This window comes from Mobula birostris, chromosome 4 (assembly GCF_030028105.1).
Source record: "Mobula birostris isolate sMobBir1 chromosome 4, sMobBir1.hap1, whole genome shotgun sequence".
NCBI lineage: Eukaryota > Metazoa > Chordata > Chondrichthyes > Myliobatiformes > Myliobatidae > Mobula > Mobula birostris.
The window spans coordinates 115992494-116012566 of record NC_092373.1 but is presented as its reverse complement, the minus strand read 5'-3'; the positions used below and the strand labels follow the sequence as shown (position 1 = coordinate 116012566).

The following is a 20073-nucleotide window of genomic DNA, read 5'->3' as shown; positions in this document are numbered from 1 at the left end:
TTGTTTGGAGAATATCAGCACATATATCAGGAGTGATATGCAAAAATAAGTTTTATTAGTAAAAAGAATTATACTGGACAAGTGATGCTATTGTGTTCTATGAAACATGACTTCCCTCAGCAAATTTTGGATCCTAAATTATTCACTAGGGAAGCAGTCACCGAGGGTGCGATGCGAATAAAGGACTCAAATCTTTTCTGGAAGTAAGTGGTCTGATCATTTCTCAAGGAGATGACTGACTGACTCTCACCCTGCTTCTCACTTTATTTTCTTACTATTTTTTTCTAAATATTTCCCAAGATTTCCTTCCAGGCATGATACTAAGCATGATTCTGTGGATGTTGATGAGTGAATTCAAGTTAATTCACCTTCCAGAGAAATACTGTCAGGTAACGTTCAAAATCATCATCAGACCTATCACTCCGGTTCCCAAACCCCTGCCAAATTTGTTTAATCTCTCCCAAACAGCTTGAGCAAACCTGCCCGCATAGAAATTGGTCCCCTTTGGGTTCGAGTGTAACCCAACCTTTTTGTACAGTCATGCCTTTCCCAGAAGAAGTCCAATGATCCACAAATCTGAATCCCTGCCCTCTGCACCAGTTCCTCAGCCACACATTCATCTGCCAAATTAACCTATTTTTACCATCACTGGCATGGGCAACAATCCAGAGATTACTACCCTGGAGGTCCTGTTTTTCAGCTTTCTAACAGGCTCCCTAAAATCTCTCTTTAGGACCCCCTCATCTTTCCTGCCTATGTCATTGGTGCCAATATGTGCCAAGACTTCTGGCTGCTCATCCTCCCCCTTAAAAATGCTGTTGACCTGATCCGAAACATCCCTGACTCTGGCACCTGTGAGACAACATACCCATCATGCCCACAGTATCCTGTCTCTGTTCCTCTGACTATGGAATCTCCTATAGACGGGTAGTAGTGATCTTTATGCCTCTGAGACCTGAACTCCTTCAGTGGGTCCTCAAGGCACAGGAAAGATACAAACAATGGTGGTTCTGTAATATCCTCCAAAACACAGGTGAAAGAACAGAACCAATGAAAGAGTTCTCTCTCAATCTAATTCCACAGCTGTAAAGCCCAGTGCGACAACTGAGGGTAATTCCTGAAATGTACATAGGCTGTCCCTCACCTCTTCATATGAATGAACTCCTATAATATTGGATGGAATTCAACCCTGATAAGTGTGAAGTGGTTCATTTTGGTTGGTCAAATATGATGGCAGAATATAGTATTAATGGTAAGACTCTTGGCTGTGTGGAGGATCAGAGGGATCTTGGGGACACTCAAAGCTGCTGTGCAGGTTGACTGTATGGTTAAGAAGGCATACAGTGTATTGGCCTTCATCAATAGTGGGACTGAGTTCAAGAGCCGAGAGGTAATGTTGCAGCTATATAGGACCTTGGTCAGACCCCACTTGGGGCACTGTGTTCAATTCTGGTCACCCCACTACAGGAAGGATGTGGAAACCATAGAAAGGATGCAGAGGTGATTTACAAGAACGTTGCCTGCATTGGGGAGATTGCCTTATGAGAATAGGTTGAGTGAATTTGGCTTTTTCTCCTTGGAGCAACAGAGGATGAGAGGTGACCTGATAGAGGTGTGTAAGGTGATGAGAGGCATTGATCATGTGGATAGTCAGAAGCTTTTTCCGAAGGCTGAAATGGCTAACACAAGAGGGCACAGTTTTAAGGTGCTTGGAAGTAGGTATAGAGATGTCAGGAGTAAGTTTTTTTTACGCAGAAGAGTGGTGAGTGTGTGGAATGGGCTGCTGGCGACGGTGGTGGAGGCGGATATAATAGGTTCTTTGAAGAGACTCTTGGTTAGGTACATGAAGCTTAGAAAAACAGAGGGCTATGGGTAACCCTAGATCATTTCTGAAGTCAGGACATGTTTATCACAGCATTGTGGGCCGAAGGGCCTGTATTGTGCTGTAGTTTTTCTATGTTTCTATGTACATGAACCACACCCAGTTGTACCTCCTGACTGCTGTTCTTAACACTGGCAATCACTAATTCCCTTCCCTCCCTCTCCGTTCTCCAAAACCACTGACACTTGTTCAATATCCAGTCTTTCTTTCCATTAACCACCGTAAATTTTAGTGCTCACCATGAAATCCAACTAGTCTACTGCTCTTGGTGGCTATATTCTGAGGCTTAATTTCCTCATTTGAAGTTAAGATGAACTTTTGGCCACATGTCTATTCCACCATCTGCTTCTAGCTCAGTAATGTTATCTATCGCTGCCATTATATCAGGTAATATACTGAGGAACTCCTTAGCTATGCACTTGCTGGGTGAGACATGACTATTCCAATGTTTAACTGTCTGGCCTATCAAACAGCATCCTGTAAGGCTATCAAAAGCAAAAGCGGCTGACATCAGTAAGAGGGGAAATGGTCAAGCACTTTGCATCTCCTTCACTAATCAAGAGTGAAAGAGTGAAAGACGTGAAATCAATAACACAAGGAATAATCCAAACACAAATTCTGCAAGTACTGGAAAACTGAATATGAAGCAGCTCACACAAAATGCTGGAGGAACACACACAAAATGCTGGTGAACGCAGCAGGCCAGGTAGCATCTATTAGAAGAAGTACAGTTGACGTTTCAGGCCCTGACCCTTGGTCAGGACTAACTGAAAGAAGAGATCTCTTCTTTCGGTAGTCCTGACGAAGGGTCTCGGCCCGAAACGTCGACTGTAATTCTTCCTATAGATGCTGCCTGGCCTGCTGCGTTTCACCAGCATTTTGTGTGTGTTGCTTGAATTTCCAGCACCCGCAGATTTCCTCATAAATGTTGAAGGAACTCAGCAAGACAGGAAGGGGAATAAACAGTTGATGTTTCAGGCTGAGACCCTTCATCAGGACTGAAAAGGAAGGGGGCAGAAGCCAGAATAAGGAGGTGGAGGAGGGGAAGAAGCACAGCTGGCGGGTGATGAGGCCAGGTGAAGAGGTAGGTGGGTAGGTGGGTGGGTGGGTGAGGGGGAGATGAATTACAAATCTGGGAGGGTCGGGTGGAACAGATAAAGGGTTGGTATCAATAATAATGAACATGGTCATTTTTAATTAAAAAAAGAAATTCACTGCAGTTACTTTCTCCAAACAAACATGGTTGAAAATCAAGCCTTTCACAAACTTGGCAACTCACCTGAAGAATCCAGACACTCTGCTGTCGTTGATGTGAATTTTTGACCAAGAATAACGTTGAAATCTTCCAGAAAGTTGACAGACTGCAAAGGAGATGTGATGACAACATTCTCTAAAAAGTAATAAGATTTTCCAAAGAATTAGGCAAACTAGTCTTGATTGGTCCAAGCTCATCAACACTGACAATCTAGCAATGGAGTGGATCTGAGGCTTTGACACAACTATATTTCAAGATCTAACCAACTTCGGCCAGCACACAGGCTTAAACATATGGGGAGAGTACTGAGGGAAGGGGGCTAGAGAGGGGGATAGTTTTCATGGGGAAAGGCAGCAATCTCTACTTATTTTGTGGGTTTAGAAGACATACTCCACTAAGGGAGCATTTAAGATCACGTTATACATCAGGGTTTAAAGGAATCACAACAGCATTGGTACTGGAAAGAAGTTCCACATGCAATGACCTCATTCTTTATTAACACGGCTACTGCATCTCTTTTTCTTTCTATCTACAGTTTCTAAACGGCAAATAGCCCTGAACATTCAATCTTACACTTTGGTCGACTAGTAGCCTAGTCCCTGTGGCAACAAATAAGCTGCTGGAAGGTCTTATCAGGTCAAGCAACACCCGTGGAGGCAAAGAAATAGTCAAAGTTTTAGGCCAAGACCCTGCCTGGGGATTTATCCCTGGTAATGACTTTCAGATCAAATTTGTTTATTTCTATTGTGCTATTAGTTTATCCAACTCTGAAAGTTGAAATGAAGACACTTTAATTTCATCTCATTATTTTCCCTTAAGCTGACTGTGTAGCTGCATCTTGCCCTTTCTGATAACTCTCTAGCTGGTTATCATTGCCTCGCTCGTCACTTCCTTCTCCTTTCTCTTCGATATGTGCCTCTGTTTCCACTGCTCACTAGCTTGTCAGGTTTCTGGTCCCTTCTTTTTTACATTCGTTAGAGCTCTCAGACATCAAAGGCCAGAACTCATCGCACTTATTATCACTGATGTTTGTCACAAAGTTTGTTGTTTAATGGCATCAGTACTGTGCAAGCCTAAAACTTACTAGAAGTTACAATAAATAAATGAATGGTGCAAGAGAGGAATAGTGATTCATGGATCATTCAGATATATGATGACAGAAGGGAAGAAGCTGTTCCTAGAACACTGAGTGTGGGTCTTCAAGCTCCTGCACCTCCTCTCCGTTAGCATGTCCGGAATGGTGAGGGTCCTTAATGGTGGATGAGGTAGCACCCTTTGAAGATGTCCATGATGTGCTTGTGATGAAACTGGCTAGGTCTAGAACCCTCTGCAGCCCTTTTTATAAACAAAATGTTACCCAAATTTTACTCTCACTGAAGCATTTGTGGTGTCTCAGACCAATTTTCTTGTTTTTAGGCAACGTACAGTTTCAGATGTAGTCAGATTTATATGGAGGGGAGGAGAAGATGGTGGCACGACGCAGCGTGCGCGGCCGCTCCGAAAAGATATCTGTATTTGTCAAATAGGTACCATGCACAATCCTGATTTGATGGAGACAGACATGAGAAGCATGGAGGAACATCTGGAGAAACTTCTGAAATGCCCGCTTCGCTGTCGCTGCTACTGTGCGATTGAGAATCTCTGGAGGGGAAGGCCCCAAATCCTCGGCTTTGCCTATTGCCTGTTGCTGGGGCCGGGTTCAAAGCACTCAGCAGAGATGGTGCTTGGTGCTCCAGTGTCGGAGGGGTGGTCAGAGGCTCGAAGTTTTCGGACGGACTCAAGATTCGGCTGTGGTCAGGTGCTTCCAGGATGCTGCATTGGCAAGTTTGCGGCACTGGAAGCTCATGGCAGGAAAAGAGTTTCTCTTCCTTCTACCGTCTGCATGAGATGATGGGATTTTTGAGAGACCTTGAGACTTCTTTTTACCATGCCCCTGGTCTGTTCTTCATCAAATTATGGTATTGCTTTGCACTGTTGTAACTATATATTATAATTATGTGTTTTTTGTCAGTTTTTTAAGTCTTGGTTTGTCTTTTTTTCTGCGATATCTTTCTGGAGGAACATTGTATCATTTCTTAATGCATGCATTACTAAATGACAATAAAAGAGGACTGTGTGTCCTCATAATCTAATCTAATCTAATATGACAAAATGGCTGCTTGAGCTGGTGTTATATTGAACTGTCAAACACAAGCATTCCTATCCACTATAGGAATGCTCAAGTGCTCCAAACAACAAACTGCTGGAGGAACTTAGTAGGTCGAACAGTATTGGTGGGAGAGAAAGAATCCAACCATGTTTTGTGTTGTGACCTTGCATTAGGGCTGAGAATGGAGTGGGAAGATAACTGGTACACAGAGGAAAAAGGGAGGGTTGAGACAGGGGCTGATCATGGGCAAAGGAGTAAGGTCAGGGAGGAAAGAGATGGAGTTGTATCTCCAAGAGCTCAAATGTTACTGTCAACTTCCAGGATATCCAGCACACCCAAACTGCTAATCACTTGATTTTCTCCAATTGCTTTGCTTGTGCCCCCCCCCCCCCATAATATCTCTACCATCTTCCCAACATCTGACTTACTGAAGCCGAGGCTTAAGTTCTCCCAACCCAATATAGGCCATAGCCCCCCATAGAGGCTATCTGCAAACCCTCTTCCCACACCCTCACTAGCCTCATCATTTCTGTAATCATCAATCCATCTTCCCCAAACTTTGGATGCAAACAAAAGCACCACCTCTGATCTATCTATAGTCACAGAAAACCACAGCATAGAAACAGGCTTTTCAAACCACCTAGTCTGTGTTGAACTATTAATCTGCTGAGTCTCACTGACCTGCATCCAGACCATATGGTGCATTGTCACTGCTACCTTCTGCTGCACCCAGGTCCCCCTGCTGTACTGTCAAACTAGAGTCTGCTTTCCAGAATTTCTAGGCTAACATCACTTTCTTGCATTTATTTTCTGCGATCAGGAGATCATTACTATCTTCCTATTTTAATACATGTAGAAGTTATCTAAAGAGTTTTCATATACATTTCCAAAGCAGCGGTGGGAAGAAGTTTGTACGTTCTCTCCGTGACTGCGTGGGTTTCCTCTGTGTGTTCTGGTTTCCTCCCACAGTCCAAAGACATACCGGTTGGTAGGTTAATTGGTTATTGTAAATTGTCCTGTGATTGGGCTAGGGTTAAATCAGGGGTTGCTGGGTGACACTGCTTGAAGTGCCAGAAGGGCTTATTCTGTACTGCATCACAATAAATAAAAAAACATTTTATGAGGATTAAAGGCAATCAATGAGTAAGATATTACATGAAACTAACCTTGTTGTTTATCTTTCATCCAGCTAAGAAGGTAGTTACTTGTTTGCTGTAGTAAGACATTATTGTCACCTTCAACAGTACAGGTGAGGTCATTGTCATTTCTAGCATCCCCAAGACGATTTACTGCAATGGAAATCAGATATGAAGATAAATTATATCACTACACTATTATACTTCAGTCTCTTTTTAGAAATAATTTAGAAATATTTCATATGAAGATATATTTGCCAAACTGTATCAGTAATTTCAAGTCTGAATTGTTATCATTGCTTAGATTTTATTAAGTATGTTAGCAAATATATATCGGGGCATCACAATAGTATGACATTTAGTGCATCGCTTTACAGCGATTACCGATTGGGGTTTGGCTCCTGCCACGGCCTGTGAGGGGTTTGTATGTTCTCCACGTGACCGTGTGGGTCGCCTCTGGGTGCTCCAGTTTCCTCCCACATTCCAATGACATACGGTTGGGTCAGCCAGTTGTGGACACGCTATGTTGGCACCATATGACCTCAGACAAACCTTGCTGATTTGATATGATGTAAAACAATGCACTTCACCATATGTTTTGATGCTTTTGACAAATAGCACCAACCTAGCACTTACTGGCAAGGTAGCCATGACCTCCACAAGCTTCGCGGCACTCCTGAGTGCCATGCTGAGCTGTCCATGAACTGAGAGGTTTAGCTGCACAGGACAATGCATGGATTTCTTTACCGACCTCGACCTATAAAAATTAAAGTTGAAGATAAAGCATGACAAATGTGTAATCACTTATGATTTTTTAAACAAGAAATGCCGAGCAGCTGGATCACTTTAGCAGAGAATCTGCTCTATCATTTAGATAAGTCCAGATATTTTACCATAGTCCACCTAGTTTTTGTCTAACAATCTGAAGAAGTTATAGCTTCCTTCTTCTAAATACTGAAAGTATTTTGCCAAAGATTTATGTAAGACTTTTTCATCTTCCTCTAAATTTCCAACTTCTCTTTAGGTAGCAAAACTATGCAAAATGCAGCAGTAAATTTTGATATTTGAGACCTGACAAGACTCAATATCGAACTGCGTTATAGATACTGTTGAATGGAGAGTGTTCCAAATTAATGGAAGTCATTGAACTTCAGACTGAATTTACTTGCATCATCTTGTGCCCATGATATCAATGACTTACTCAATGGCAACAAGTAAAGGTGGAAAAAGTTTCCAGAAGAAAATCAGCTGTCCAGTCTCCCTATGCATTGCAAAGTACTTCTGCCGCAAAACAACAAATTTCACAATGCAAGCAAGTGATATTAAACTTGATTCTGATTCTCTTTAAATAATGGTGGACAGTGGACTAATAGAAAATTAAGGCGATGCTCCCAACAGTAGTTAGTACCCTTATCGTTATCAACAGAACGTTAATGGAATTATACATTTCCCAGTTCATTTTTAAGACCAAGTGGAAATGTCTGCTGTTATCGAGGAATAAAATGCTGAACCATTGGAAGTGCTGCACTCTTTTTCCTCACAATGAAAGTACTGAAAGTACTGTATTTCTTCTGATAACGTAGTCTTCTTTAATTATGTTGACACACAGATGATTGGCTGGTTTGACAAAAACCCTCCGACTTTGTTATCCTGGAAGAATTCCAATGATAAATTCTGGTCACTCACACATCCAAAGTCATTCACCCATTTAGTGGAGATATGCTTGAAGATGGCTCCAAGGTACAGTATGCTATTGAAGTGACCTCTCTAGGACCAGGGAGTTTTCTCATTTACCCAAGTTATCATAACCAGCTCTAATGTATGGTTGTTAAACCAAATGCAAAATAAGTGATGATGATGACTGATACAGGTAGACGTGTGTCTACATGGACTTTACTAAGGCTTTTGACAAGGTGCCTCATGGTAGGTTCATGCAGAAGGTTATAATGCATGTCATTCACAGTGACTTGACTACTTGGATTCAGAATTAGCTTGCCTATTAGAGACGTGGGATAGTAGTTGATAAGACTGATTCTGGCTGGAGGCCCCTAACTAGCAGTGTTCCACTGTGATCCATGCTGGGACCTCTGCTGTTTGTGATAGATACAAATGACCTGGATGAAAATGTGAACGGGTGAGTTATAGGTTTGCAGATGATATAAAGATTGGCTGGTGCTGTGGTCAGTGTAGAAGATCGCCAAAGGATACAGCGGGATATAGATCACTTGCAGGTATGGGTGGAGACATGGCAGATGGAGCTTACTCCAGCCAAATGTGAGGTGTTGCACTTTTGGAGATCAAATGTACAAGGATAAGATAGATAGATAGATAGGTACTTCATTGATCCCAAAGGAAATTAGTGTCACAGTAACATTATAAATGCACAGACATACAAATATACCAATATTAGAAAAGAAGTAAGAAAGAATAAAAAATAAGTTGCCTCAAACAGTCTAATAGGAGGAGCTCATCACTTCTCAGCTAGGTTGACTCATTGTAGAGGCTAAGAATGACCTCATATAGCGCTCTTTCGGGCAGCGCAGTCGTCTTTGTAAAATACACTTTTAAGGTCAGGGCCCCTAGAAGTGTTGGTGTACAGAGTAATCTTAGGATCCAAGTCCACAGCTCCCTAAACATATGCAGCTAAATTTATACCAATTATGTTGCAGTTGATGGCTATTCTATAATAATTTACAATGGTCATATACCTGCACTTGACACTCAAGTATTGCTATTCCCTCATGACCCGTTGGTCTAAACTGATGACGCTCTGCAGAGTGGTATACATGCATGTGCAACGAGGAGAAATTAGACAAACTTGGGTTGTTTTCTCTGCAGCAGCACAGGCTGAGGGGAGACTTGAGAGAAATTTATAAGATCATGTGAGGGATAGATGGTCGGTATCTTTTTCCCAGCATTGAAATGTCTAATACGAGAGGGCACACATTTAAGACAAGAAGGGGTAAGTTGGAAGGAAATATATGAGGCAATGTTTTTTTTCGGACAGTGGTGGGTGACTGGAACGTGCTGCTGGGGAGTGGTGCTGAAGCAAGTACAATGGAGGTGTATAAGAATCTAAATCAGAATCAGGTTTAATATCACTGGCATATGTTGTGAAATCTGTTGTCTTTGGAGCAGCAGTACAATGCAATACATAGTAATAGAGAGGAAAAATACTGAATTATAGTGAATATATTATGTAGTAAAAAGTTAAATAAATAGTGCAAAAACAAAAACAAAAATAAGTGAGGTAGTGTTCATGGGCTTGATGTCCATTCAGAAATCAGATGGCAGCGGGGAAGAAGCTGTTCCTGCATCACTGAGTGTGTTTAGAGACTCTTAACCACAGGAACTTGCAGAGAATGGGGTGGGGGGGGGGGGTTATATTGAATTCTTTAGGCAGAGTAGTTACTTTAGTTAGGCATATAATTACTAGTTTAATAGTGGTGTTCTGTACTGTTCTGTGTTGAATGCTTTTGCAATTAAACATTGTTCTTATCACCATTAGAAATTAGAAATCTTCTGAAGAACGTTATGTATTCCCAACAAATATAACATTAATTAATACCTTTTTGAGATCATAACAACTGAGGAGAGATGTTTAATGCAAGAAAGTAGTCAGAGGTAAGAAATCAGCTATGATCAAACAAATGGAGGAACAGGCATGAATAAATAGAAGTAGCGATGAAGCGCACAGCAGTGCCTCTATCTTCTTAGAAGTTTGTGAAGATTCGGCATGTCAACCAAAACTTTGACAAACTTCTATAGGTAAGTGCTGGAGAGTGTAATAACTGGTTGCATTATAGCCACGTATGGAAACATCAATGATCTTGAAATGGAAAAGATTATAAAAAGTAGTGAATATACGCCAGTCTATCAATGGTAAAGACCTCCCCACCAATGAGCACACCTACAAGGAACGCAGAATCCCCACCATTCAGGCCATGCTCTCTTCTCACTGCTACCATCAGGAAGGAGCTACAGAAGCCACAAGACTTAAACCACCAGGTTCAGGAACAGATATTACCCCTCAACCATCAGGCTCTTGAGCCAGAGGGGATAACTTCACTCAACGTCACTCACCCCATCATTGACATGTTCCCAAACCTATGGGCTCACTTTCCAGGACTCTTTATCTCATGCTTATGATATTTAGTCATTATTTATTTATTATTATTATTGTCTTTTTTTCTTTTTGTATTTGCACACTGGTTGTTTGTCCATCTTCTTCTGAACAGTTTTTCACTGATTCTCTGGTGTTTCTTTGTATCGACTGTGAATGCCCACAAGGAAGTGAATCTCAGGGTTGTATATGGTAACATATATGTACCTTGATAACAAATTTACTTTGAACTTTGAATAATCACCTGTTTCGTACTCTTGCACTTCATCAAGTTTTTCATTTGATATTCAACGCAGGTCATGAAAAGTGACTTGGCAAAGAAGTCCAATGCATAGGTGGCTGCCAGATAGGGAATAAGACGCCATTGCTGAAATAGAAGAAAATATTTCACTCAATATATATGAGTCAAGAAAAACTACTGTCTACTAAATTGGCAATAACTTAAATTTATTGGGGCAGCATGGTAGTGCAGTGGCTAGCACAATGCTTTACAGTACCAGTAACCTGGGTTCAATTCCCACTGCAGCCTGTGAGGAGCTTGTATGTTCTCCCCGTAACTATGTGGGTTACCTCAGGGTGCTCTGGTTTCCTCCAAAGAGGTACTGGTTGGTAGGTTAACTGGTCATTGTAAATTGCCCTGTGTTTAGGTTGGATTAAATTGGGGGATTGCTGAGCGGCCTGGCTCAAAGGGCTGGAAGGGCACACTCCATGCTGTGAGTGATGACCAAATGAACGACTGGAGTATTGTCCGATCTTAAAGAAATAATGCAGTTCCTGTCATTTTCCCAAGTTTCCTGTCGATGATGCTTTGTAATGAAACAATGTGACAGGGTATATGCCTTTGAAATGGCAAACACATCGATGCCTGGACAATCTAAACTCTGCGTTGGGTGCTGGGCCGGAGGCAAGGTGGAGCCAGTTCTGCTCGCTGCTCCCTGACGTTTACTCTGCTCCCTGTGGCACTGAGGCTGAGACTGTGACCGGATCCAGCTGCTCTGAGCTTCGTCTCTGCAACCTCACTGTTGCTTCACTGTGTGAGGAATTGAGGCTGAGGCTCTGGGCCTGCTCCAGGCCTCGTGTCTGCCGACTCACTTTTGCTCTGAGTGCTGTTGCTTGCTTTTATTGTTTGCATGAGCTGTGTTTTATTTCTCTCTGTGCGCAGTGGGTCTTTTTTTAATAGGTTCTTTTGGGTTTCTTGTTTTGTGGCTGCCTGTAAGGAGACGCATCTCAAGATTGCATAATTTATAAACACTTTGATAATAAATGCACTTTGAACTTTGAACACCTACATACAGACCCAGTGGCACTCATGAATACATATAAAGGGACAAGTCCACGAAAGTGCAGTCAGCTTCCAGCAAATGAAGCTCAGTTATTCATTGACTGAATGAAAAGTTATGAGATACACCTCAAATCCAATAGGTAAATTTAATAACATGTATTTTACGTGTTATATTCTTCATGTAACAGTGGTAAAGATAACATCAACTTGCATTTAGTTAGCATTTTTTAATTAGGAATATTCTATGAAATAAGAAATAACTAAGGGAAATGAATCGTTTTCTACGGCACAATTTTTCTGGTTATGTTGCAGTTAATGGCTACTCAATAACTTATAAATGTCATATATATGTCAGTTACCTGCACTTATATTACATGTCGTATATGTATCACGCTGTAATGTTTCACTGCTAAGTTAATGATTTCTCTGCAGCAGCAATGTTCGGGTTATGACCAGAGATAATGGTGTTTTGGATTGTGTGCTATCCAATGAAAGGGATGTTATCTTTCTTGTGGGTCTGGGAGCAGAGATTTTGTGGTCTTTTGCCGAGGAGCAATGAGGAGAGAAGACGTGAATGGAGAGAGTTGGTAGACCGCCGGACAGAGTGGACTTGGAGCAAGGGTCCGAAGGTTGGCTACACTCAGAGGAGGTCGACGGGGAACAGATGAACGGAACCATGAGCTCCAACATTGTGCATTAGACTGTTTCATGAGAATGGGCCCTTTTTTTTGTTTCATTACTAACCATATGGTCAAATTAAGAATTATAAAGCTCAATCATTTAATCGCATATTGTGTATTGTTTGTTATTTCATGGTATTGATTTGTAACGGGGGCACATCACGCAGCATCCACCCAAACAAGATTTCTTAAGTTTGGCCAGGCCGAGGGCTGTGTTCCCCTAGATTAAGCTGCTAGCCGAACCGAGAGTTACATATACATACAATATTATTATATGTCACATACCTGCACTTATATTACATGTCATGTACCTATAATATTATTATGTCACATATCTGCACTTATATTACATGTCATGTACATACAATATTATTATATGTCACATACCTGCACTTGATATTCAAGCACGGGTACTTCTTCATGATCCGTCGGCCCAAATTGACGACGTACTGCCGAGTAGCGAATAGCAATTGTCAGGCTGAGCTTAAGATGTGCAACAGCCGCTCCCATTACTCCCACTCTACCGAAAGACAGTCCTCCAAACTGATGACTAGAGTCCTGATGAAAATAAGGAATATAAACAACTATGGCAGTTTCTGGAAGAATTTTTAAGTCATTGGTTGCCACGGTAGCGTAGTGGGTAGCGTGGCGCTATTACAGCTCGGGGTGTTCCAGAGTTCAAAGTTCAATTCGGGTGCCACTCAATATGGAGTCTCTGTACGACCTCACAGTGGAATGCAAGGGTTTTCCCTGGGTGATCTGATTTCCTTTCACAGTCCAAAGACAAAACAGATAGGTTAATTGGTCAGTGTAAATTGTTCCGAGATTATGTTAAGGTTAATCGGGGTTGTGGGATTGCTAGGGGGCCTGGCTTGAAAGGCTGGAAAGGCCTACTCCGCCCTTATTACCAAATAGAATCAATAAATAAAATTAAATAAACTACCCTCAAGAAAAACTTATTAATTGGTAATAATTTAAATTGTCAATTTAAATTTATTGGGGTGGCACGGTAGCATAGTGGTCAACACAATGCTTTACAATACCAGCAACCTGGGCTCAATTCCTACCACTGCCTGTAAAGAGCTTGTATGTACTCCCCGTGCTGGTGTGGGTTTCCTCCGGGTGCTAAGGTTTCATCCCAATAAGTTACCCTGCACAGTGTCTTGATTTGAAGCTGTTCAAAGGAAAGCAGAAGAGCCCATGAGAAAAGTTAATAATACAGTAAAGCCAGAGAGAAGGGGAAAGTAGGAGCCATCTATCTGTTTTTGATCTGCATTGTATTCTTTGACGTGTGTTTACTATGGTAACCAGTCACATGGGAGAGGGGGGTGCATGGTAAAAGCGGTTACGTATTCCTGCTTTGTGCTGGGCAGCTTAGTTTGGAGCTGGTGACCAACGGATGTCATTTATTTTGTTGACAGCTTAAATCTGCTTAGTTACAGTTGAGCTTTGTTTAACATGCGCTTAATTATGTTTAATTGCATCACTTCAAGATGGAATGTTTTGCTAGTTACTAATAAAGGATCGAACACATTTCTTCAACTTTGTGGAATGTTGTGACTAGACTGACTGTAGTATCACACAAGATAACAACCGTGCGTGGTTGCTGGCAGTGGCAATGGCTTGTTAGAATAGCTACTCCAGGGAAGGTGGAAGGTGTGATGAAAATGGACAAGCAAAGCTAATTGGCTGTACAAATAACCAAACCAATGAACCATGAGGATTGTGATAGCTGTTCCAATTAGATAGTGTAAATGAAGGAATACACAGAAGCAGCAGCATTTCTCTACAGTGACACATACAAAAATGCTGCCGGAACTTAGCAGGTCAGGCAGCATCTATTGAGAGGAATGAAAAGATGACACTTTTGGGCCGAAACCAAAAGTAGTACAATTTCATATTTTTGTTAATTATTTCAATGCTTTCAATACACACTGAGAGCCACAAGAATACTAACATACTGTAGATAAAACAACTTTATGGCCATTGAAAAAAGAAGTTTCCAAAATTTACTTTATAAAAATTAACAGATGTAAAAGCCATATCTGTACATTAGCCTGTCAAGACTCAAGTGAAGGGACTAATCTCTTTAGCAGTGACTATTTATGTAAGCACTGAGCCTCGCTGGCCGTAGTAACCTGTTGTACTGGAGAACCCTTCATTAAAATACCATTCTTGATTGTAAAGAGACTTTTAAGCACGATAAAGAGTACAGTAGATGTCCAGAGCCAACAGATGGAAAATTGGAGCTATGGTCATCCATGATTGCTTTATCAATGCTTTTAATGAAAGCCAATATGAGCTGAGGAAATATAACAAACTACAGACTATAATTAATTTAATAGGAATCACCTTCGACGAAGTTACATAATTTCCTTCAGGTGTCACATCTCCATTTCTGTTGAGCAGATTTTCCCGAGGAATTCGAACATTGTTGAACAGACAAAATCTGTTAAAACAGAATCATATGAAAGATTCTGAATTAAAATCCGTGAGCTCTTATATTGTCAGCATTACTTGCACTGTAATTAGTTGGGAATTCACTGCACAATTCAGGAAAATTCTCCCAAAATGTGTAAAGAAAGTTTACGCTCGTCAAAACCAGAGCTAAAAGGCTGGATCTTGTGCTGAGCATAAGTTTTGCATGTAACTGCACTGGGGCCACTCTGTTTCTTCCAGACTGGACCTGGATTCAGTCTGCTCTTGAAAGGCTGGCTTCCAACTACCCAGCAAGGGCTAAAGAAATACAACACATGTATTCTGCAGGCAGAACTGGCTGACTACACTTCTATAAAAGCCTTGATAGCATTGCTCTCAGGTTGCTGTAAAATAGAATGCTTGTGAGTGTCACAGTGAGTAACAAAAGTATTTTAAAAAAGACTAAAATTATTACCTTAAAAAGTAAAAACATACATACTCTGAGCATTTAAACTTCCTGAATCAGATAGAATAAAGCTGTCTGCTTTCCATTCTTTCAGCAAGCCTTTCAACCTACTCATTTACTGCTCGGCAGCCAGATTTTCAAAACCAAGAGCAGAGAAATCTTAAGAGTTTGCATTGTCCTGTTAGATTTAGGGAGCTGGCAGCATAAATCAGCAAAGTAGTTGCTTGGTTAAACTATAGCTGCACTGAACCTGGGATTTCCACAAAGAAATGCAAGTTCAGAATGAGAATTGACTTTATGTTCATTATTTAAACAGATGACTGTATTTATAACCAATAGGAATTTGCCTCGTCAAATCGTATCAAATGAGTGCTAAATATACGGTATAATAAAGAACTTCATGTGAGCCTTACATCTTGCTGGAAACATCCAGTCAGCAGCTTAGTCCATTTTTATGAAACAAAATTTATTATTTCACTAGTATCACACGAGAGTCCAAAACAAAGTTTATATTTTTCTGCATTATAAAATTTCAAAGTGAAGCAGTAACTGCCATTCTTTTTTTCAAATGGGAAAAGTCTATTTGGATGACTTATAATGGGTATTCTAAATTTTATTAGTCCTTTAACTACAACTTCAACATTGGATTCAATCTGGAACATTATTCCTACCCAGTGCAATGACAAGTTTGCTGAATTGTTATTGGTAAAATAGAAATTTGCTGTTCCCACTAAACTACTGTTTTACAAAAAGAAATAAACTTTATTTAAAAAAACAAATAAAATATTTCTGAGAGTTTGTAGTAGGGTGAATCGTTCACCCTTCCAACTTGGACTTCACCTATAATATCTGTATATATTGTAGTGAGGTTGTGTTCTTGGGTTAAATGTCCATTCAGAAATCAGATGGCAGAGGCGAAGAAGCAGCTTCTGAATTGTTGAGTGTGTGTCTTTAGGCTTCTGTATTTCCTCCCTAGTGGTAACCATGAGAAGAGAGCATGTCCTAGTTGATGGGGTCCTTAATGATGGAAGCCACATTTCTGAGGCACATGCCCCTTGAAAGTGTCCTGGACACCATGAAGGCTAGTGCCCATGATGAAGCCGACTAATTTTACAATTCTCTGCAGCTTACTTCAATCCTATGCAGTAGCCCCACCCCACCACCAAATAGTGATGCAGCCAGTCACTATTTTATGGGTATTTTATTACATTTTATTATTTACAAAATCTCAAAAAGTAAATTCATAGGAATTTGAATGCATATGAGCAAACAGCAATTTCTTCTGGCAGAAACTAAACATGTGGTGGACATGGTAAAGCTGAAAATATTTTCCCTAAGTAGTATATGACTACCTGCAGAAGGTTGAACTGAATATTGTGAAATTCTTTTTGACATGCTTCTTTGATGCAATACTCTACAAGAACAGTTCACTTCAATGGGAAATAAAGTAGACATCTGGAAATTAATATTCCATGTAACCAAATACAAACCACTGTAAGGGCCAGGGACCCAAACATTATTAATAAAATTCTCTATATGAATAAAATTGTACCATCATAAATTTTCGTTAATGATAATTGCAAGATGGAAGATAGCGCTCAAATATAACCCAACATGTGCAATACTTCAATTTGGGAAAAGAGAAATCCTTAAAATGTTGTTTCCTCCTGCCAACTTGCAAATTTGCTAATTCCCTCAGCAATAAAACAGACATTTTGGTAAAGGTCCTGATGAAGGGTCTCGGCCTGAAATGTCGACTGCACCTCTTCCTAGAGATGCTACCATGCGTTCACCAGCAACTTTGATGTGTGTTGTTTGAATTTCCAGCATCTGCAGAATTCCTGTTGTTTGCATTTTGGTAAAGGACTATTTATTGTTAATTGAATAGATATTTCTATTTTCTGTGCATTTCTTGCTATTTGCAAACACGATAATCCATAATCTTCAAAGTTACAGACAATGCAGAAAGGTAAGGTCAACTTGACCAGGCTCAATGCACTGGACAGTCTCATATGCAGTAAATTTGCTTGAGTTCTATGATAACATCCAGTGTATATTTGTACAATGGTTAGAAAATTAAGATTCTGCAACTTATCAACAACACCAACAATAGTCCATGGAACACTACAACATCTACTGGCTGAACAGATGTTTTAATGTTAGTGATTGGGTCTTAAATGGAAGATACTTTATAAAGAGATATTTCACCAATGGATGCCAAGAGAATAATTATGTAAAAGTCATGTTTATCTGTACATGTTTCATTACACTGAATGAACAGATTATGAGGAGGATGCACAGTAGGGTAGAAATTTGTCATTGGTGATGAAAGTGTGCTTGAATATCAGCTTCATATTCAGAACTGCACATCAAAGCTGAATATGCACAGGAGGGTATAACCAGTGGGGGGAATACTTGCACACATTTAATATTCTTTGTCAATGTGCATTTCTACTTCAGAGGCACAATGACATTTGACTTGCTGGTGGTCAGTTTTCACTGATCATGATAATGCAGTGTCAAAGACAACATCAGTATCTTGTGCATTGCCTTCCTCAATAAAGAAGAAAAAAATGAGCACATTCTTCGAACACAAGCATATCCAATTACTCCTATTGAGCATGTTAAAAATGATCAAAAAACAGTAACACGCACACAAAAATGTTGAAGGAACTCAGCAGGTTAGGCAGTATACATGGAAAAGAGTAGACAATTGATGTTTTGGGCTCAGACCTTTCTTCAAGATGGGGAGGGGGTGAATCCAGGTGGATGGGAAAGGTCAAAAGCTGGAGGTGAAATAATCAGATAGGAGAGGAGAGTGGACAACAGGAGAAAGGGAAGGAGGAGGGGTCCCGGGGGAAGTAATAGGCAGGTGAGATGAAGATAAAGTCAGAGTGAGGAATAGAGGGGCGGGGGAGTTTTGTTCACCATAAGGAAAGAAACTAATTTTTTTGTGCTTACTGAAGGCAAAGATCTAGAAGTTGCCCTATACCACTTGTGGACAATGAAACTGCACTGCAGGTTATCAGAACCCTGTTTTTGTAGTTACATAAAGATCAGAGTTGCAACAGCCAGCTTTACACAGTAATGTTATTGGGTGTAATGTTGCAATGGGACTAATGTACACTTCAACACAGCAATTCCTTATTGATATCTGTCAAATTGTTACAGTCCCCAACATGTAATGTAACAGATATGATCTTTGCAGGTAGTTCTTAACACAACTACGATCCTCTGGCTGCTGAGGATATTATCCCTGTAGTGTGGTGATCAGAACTACACACAATACTCCGGGTGTGGACCTAATCAACATACTGTACAACTATACCATGACGTCCCCATTCTTATACTCAATGCTTTGGCCAATGAAGGCAAGCTCATTACACACCTTCCTCACCACCCTGTCCACCTGTGCTCCCTACGACCTCTCTGTTCAACCTCCCAGGGACTGGCCAACCACCATTTATGTCTGTCCTGGTTTAAATATCCAAAGTTCTTCACTTCAAACTTGTCTGACTTAAATTTCATCAGTCATTCCCTTGTCCACTTTCACAGTTGATCTGAATCTGTAACCTTAGACAACGCGCTTCACTGTCCATTATACCACCAATTTTGATGTCACCTGCAAGCTTAATAATCATGCCTACATTCTCATCCGAATCATAAGTAATATGACGAAGAACAGAAGACCCAACACCAGTTCCAGCTGCACAGTACTGGTCACCAGCCTCCTATAAGGAAAAAAAAAATCCTCACTGCCCCCTCTTCTTCACCACAAAGGCAGTGTTGTATTCGACTGGCTAGGTCACACTGCAGTCAATTTCTTCTAACCTTCTTGTCTAGACTACCATGAGGGATCTCATCAGAGATCTTACCAAAATCCACACAGACAAGGTGTACCACCCCGGTCTAATCAATCTTCTTGGTCTCCTCTTTAAGAAAATTCAAAAGTTTGTGAAAAATGGTTTCCCACACATAGAGCCATGCTGACTATCCTTTACAAATCCTCTCACTCAGAATCCTTTCCAATACCTATACCACAAATGATACAAGGCTCACCAGCGTGTAGCTGCTGGTCTTATTCCTGCTGCCTCTCTTAAATGAAGGCACAACAGTTGCTTCCTGCTATTCCCTTTGGGCTAACAAAGATATAAAAGTCTGTGTCCAGGCCCTAGCATTCTTGTCTCTTGCTTCCCATGCTATCCTGGGAAACACCTGGTCAAGGCCCAGAGATGTATCCACCTTCATGTGCTTCAAGATCTCCACCACCATCTCTTTTGTAATGTTGATGTGGATATGTCCACGATATTAAACTTACTAACCATGTTCTCATGTTCCTTCCCATGAACCCACTAGCTTCCATGCCCTTCTCCAAAGTAAATAAGTACAGTAAGTATTCATGAGAGACCTTGCCCATTTTGTTCCGTGCCACACATAGGTGCCACACTCTTTCCCCAGATACCCTTTTACTCTTCATATTCTTTCAGGGTTCAGCTTCACCTTATCTGCCAGGGATGCTGCTTGGCTTATTTTGACCCTCCTAATCTATTTCTTAAGTATACCCCTATATCCCTTATACACCTCATGTGACTCACTCGATCGCAGCTACTTACACATGACCTTTGCCTGCTTTTTGTTGACCAGGACCATAATATCTATCATTCACTAAGATTCCCCAATTG

General features: G+C 40.8%; 1 protein-coding gene across 3 annotated transcripts in view; it reads right to left on the bottom strand.

Moving 5' to 3' along the window:
- acox3 (acyl-CoA oxidase 3, pristanoyl) overlaps positions 1–20073 on the bottom strand; it is a 167058-nt gene that overhangs the window by 88177 nt on the left and 58808 nt on the right. For all 3 annotated transcript variants that reach the window (XM_072255944.1, XM_072255946.1, XM_072255945.1), the window contains exons 8-13: positions 14860–14956; positions 12895–13065; positions 10790–10912; positions 7059–7179; positions 6453–6575; positions 3162–3272 (exon numbers count right to left, since the gene is read on the bottom strand). In XM_072255944.1, the coding sequence (XP_072112045.1) occupies positions 3162–3272; positions 6453–6575; positions 7059–7179; positions 10790–10912; positions 12895–13065; positions 14860–14956 (746 nt within the window). The remainder of the gene's footprint in view (positions 1–3161; positions 3273–6452; positions 6576–7058; positions 7180–10789; positions 10913–12894; positions 13066–14859; positions 14957–20073) is intronic.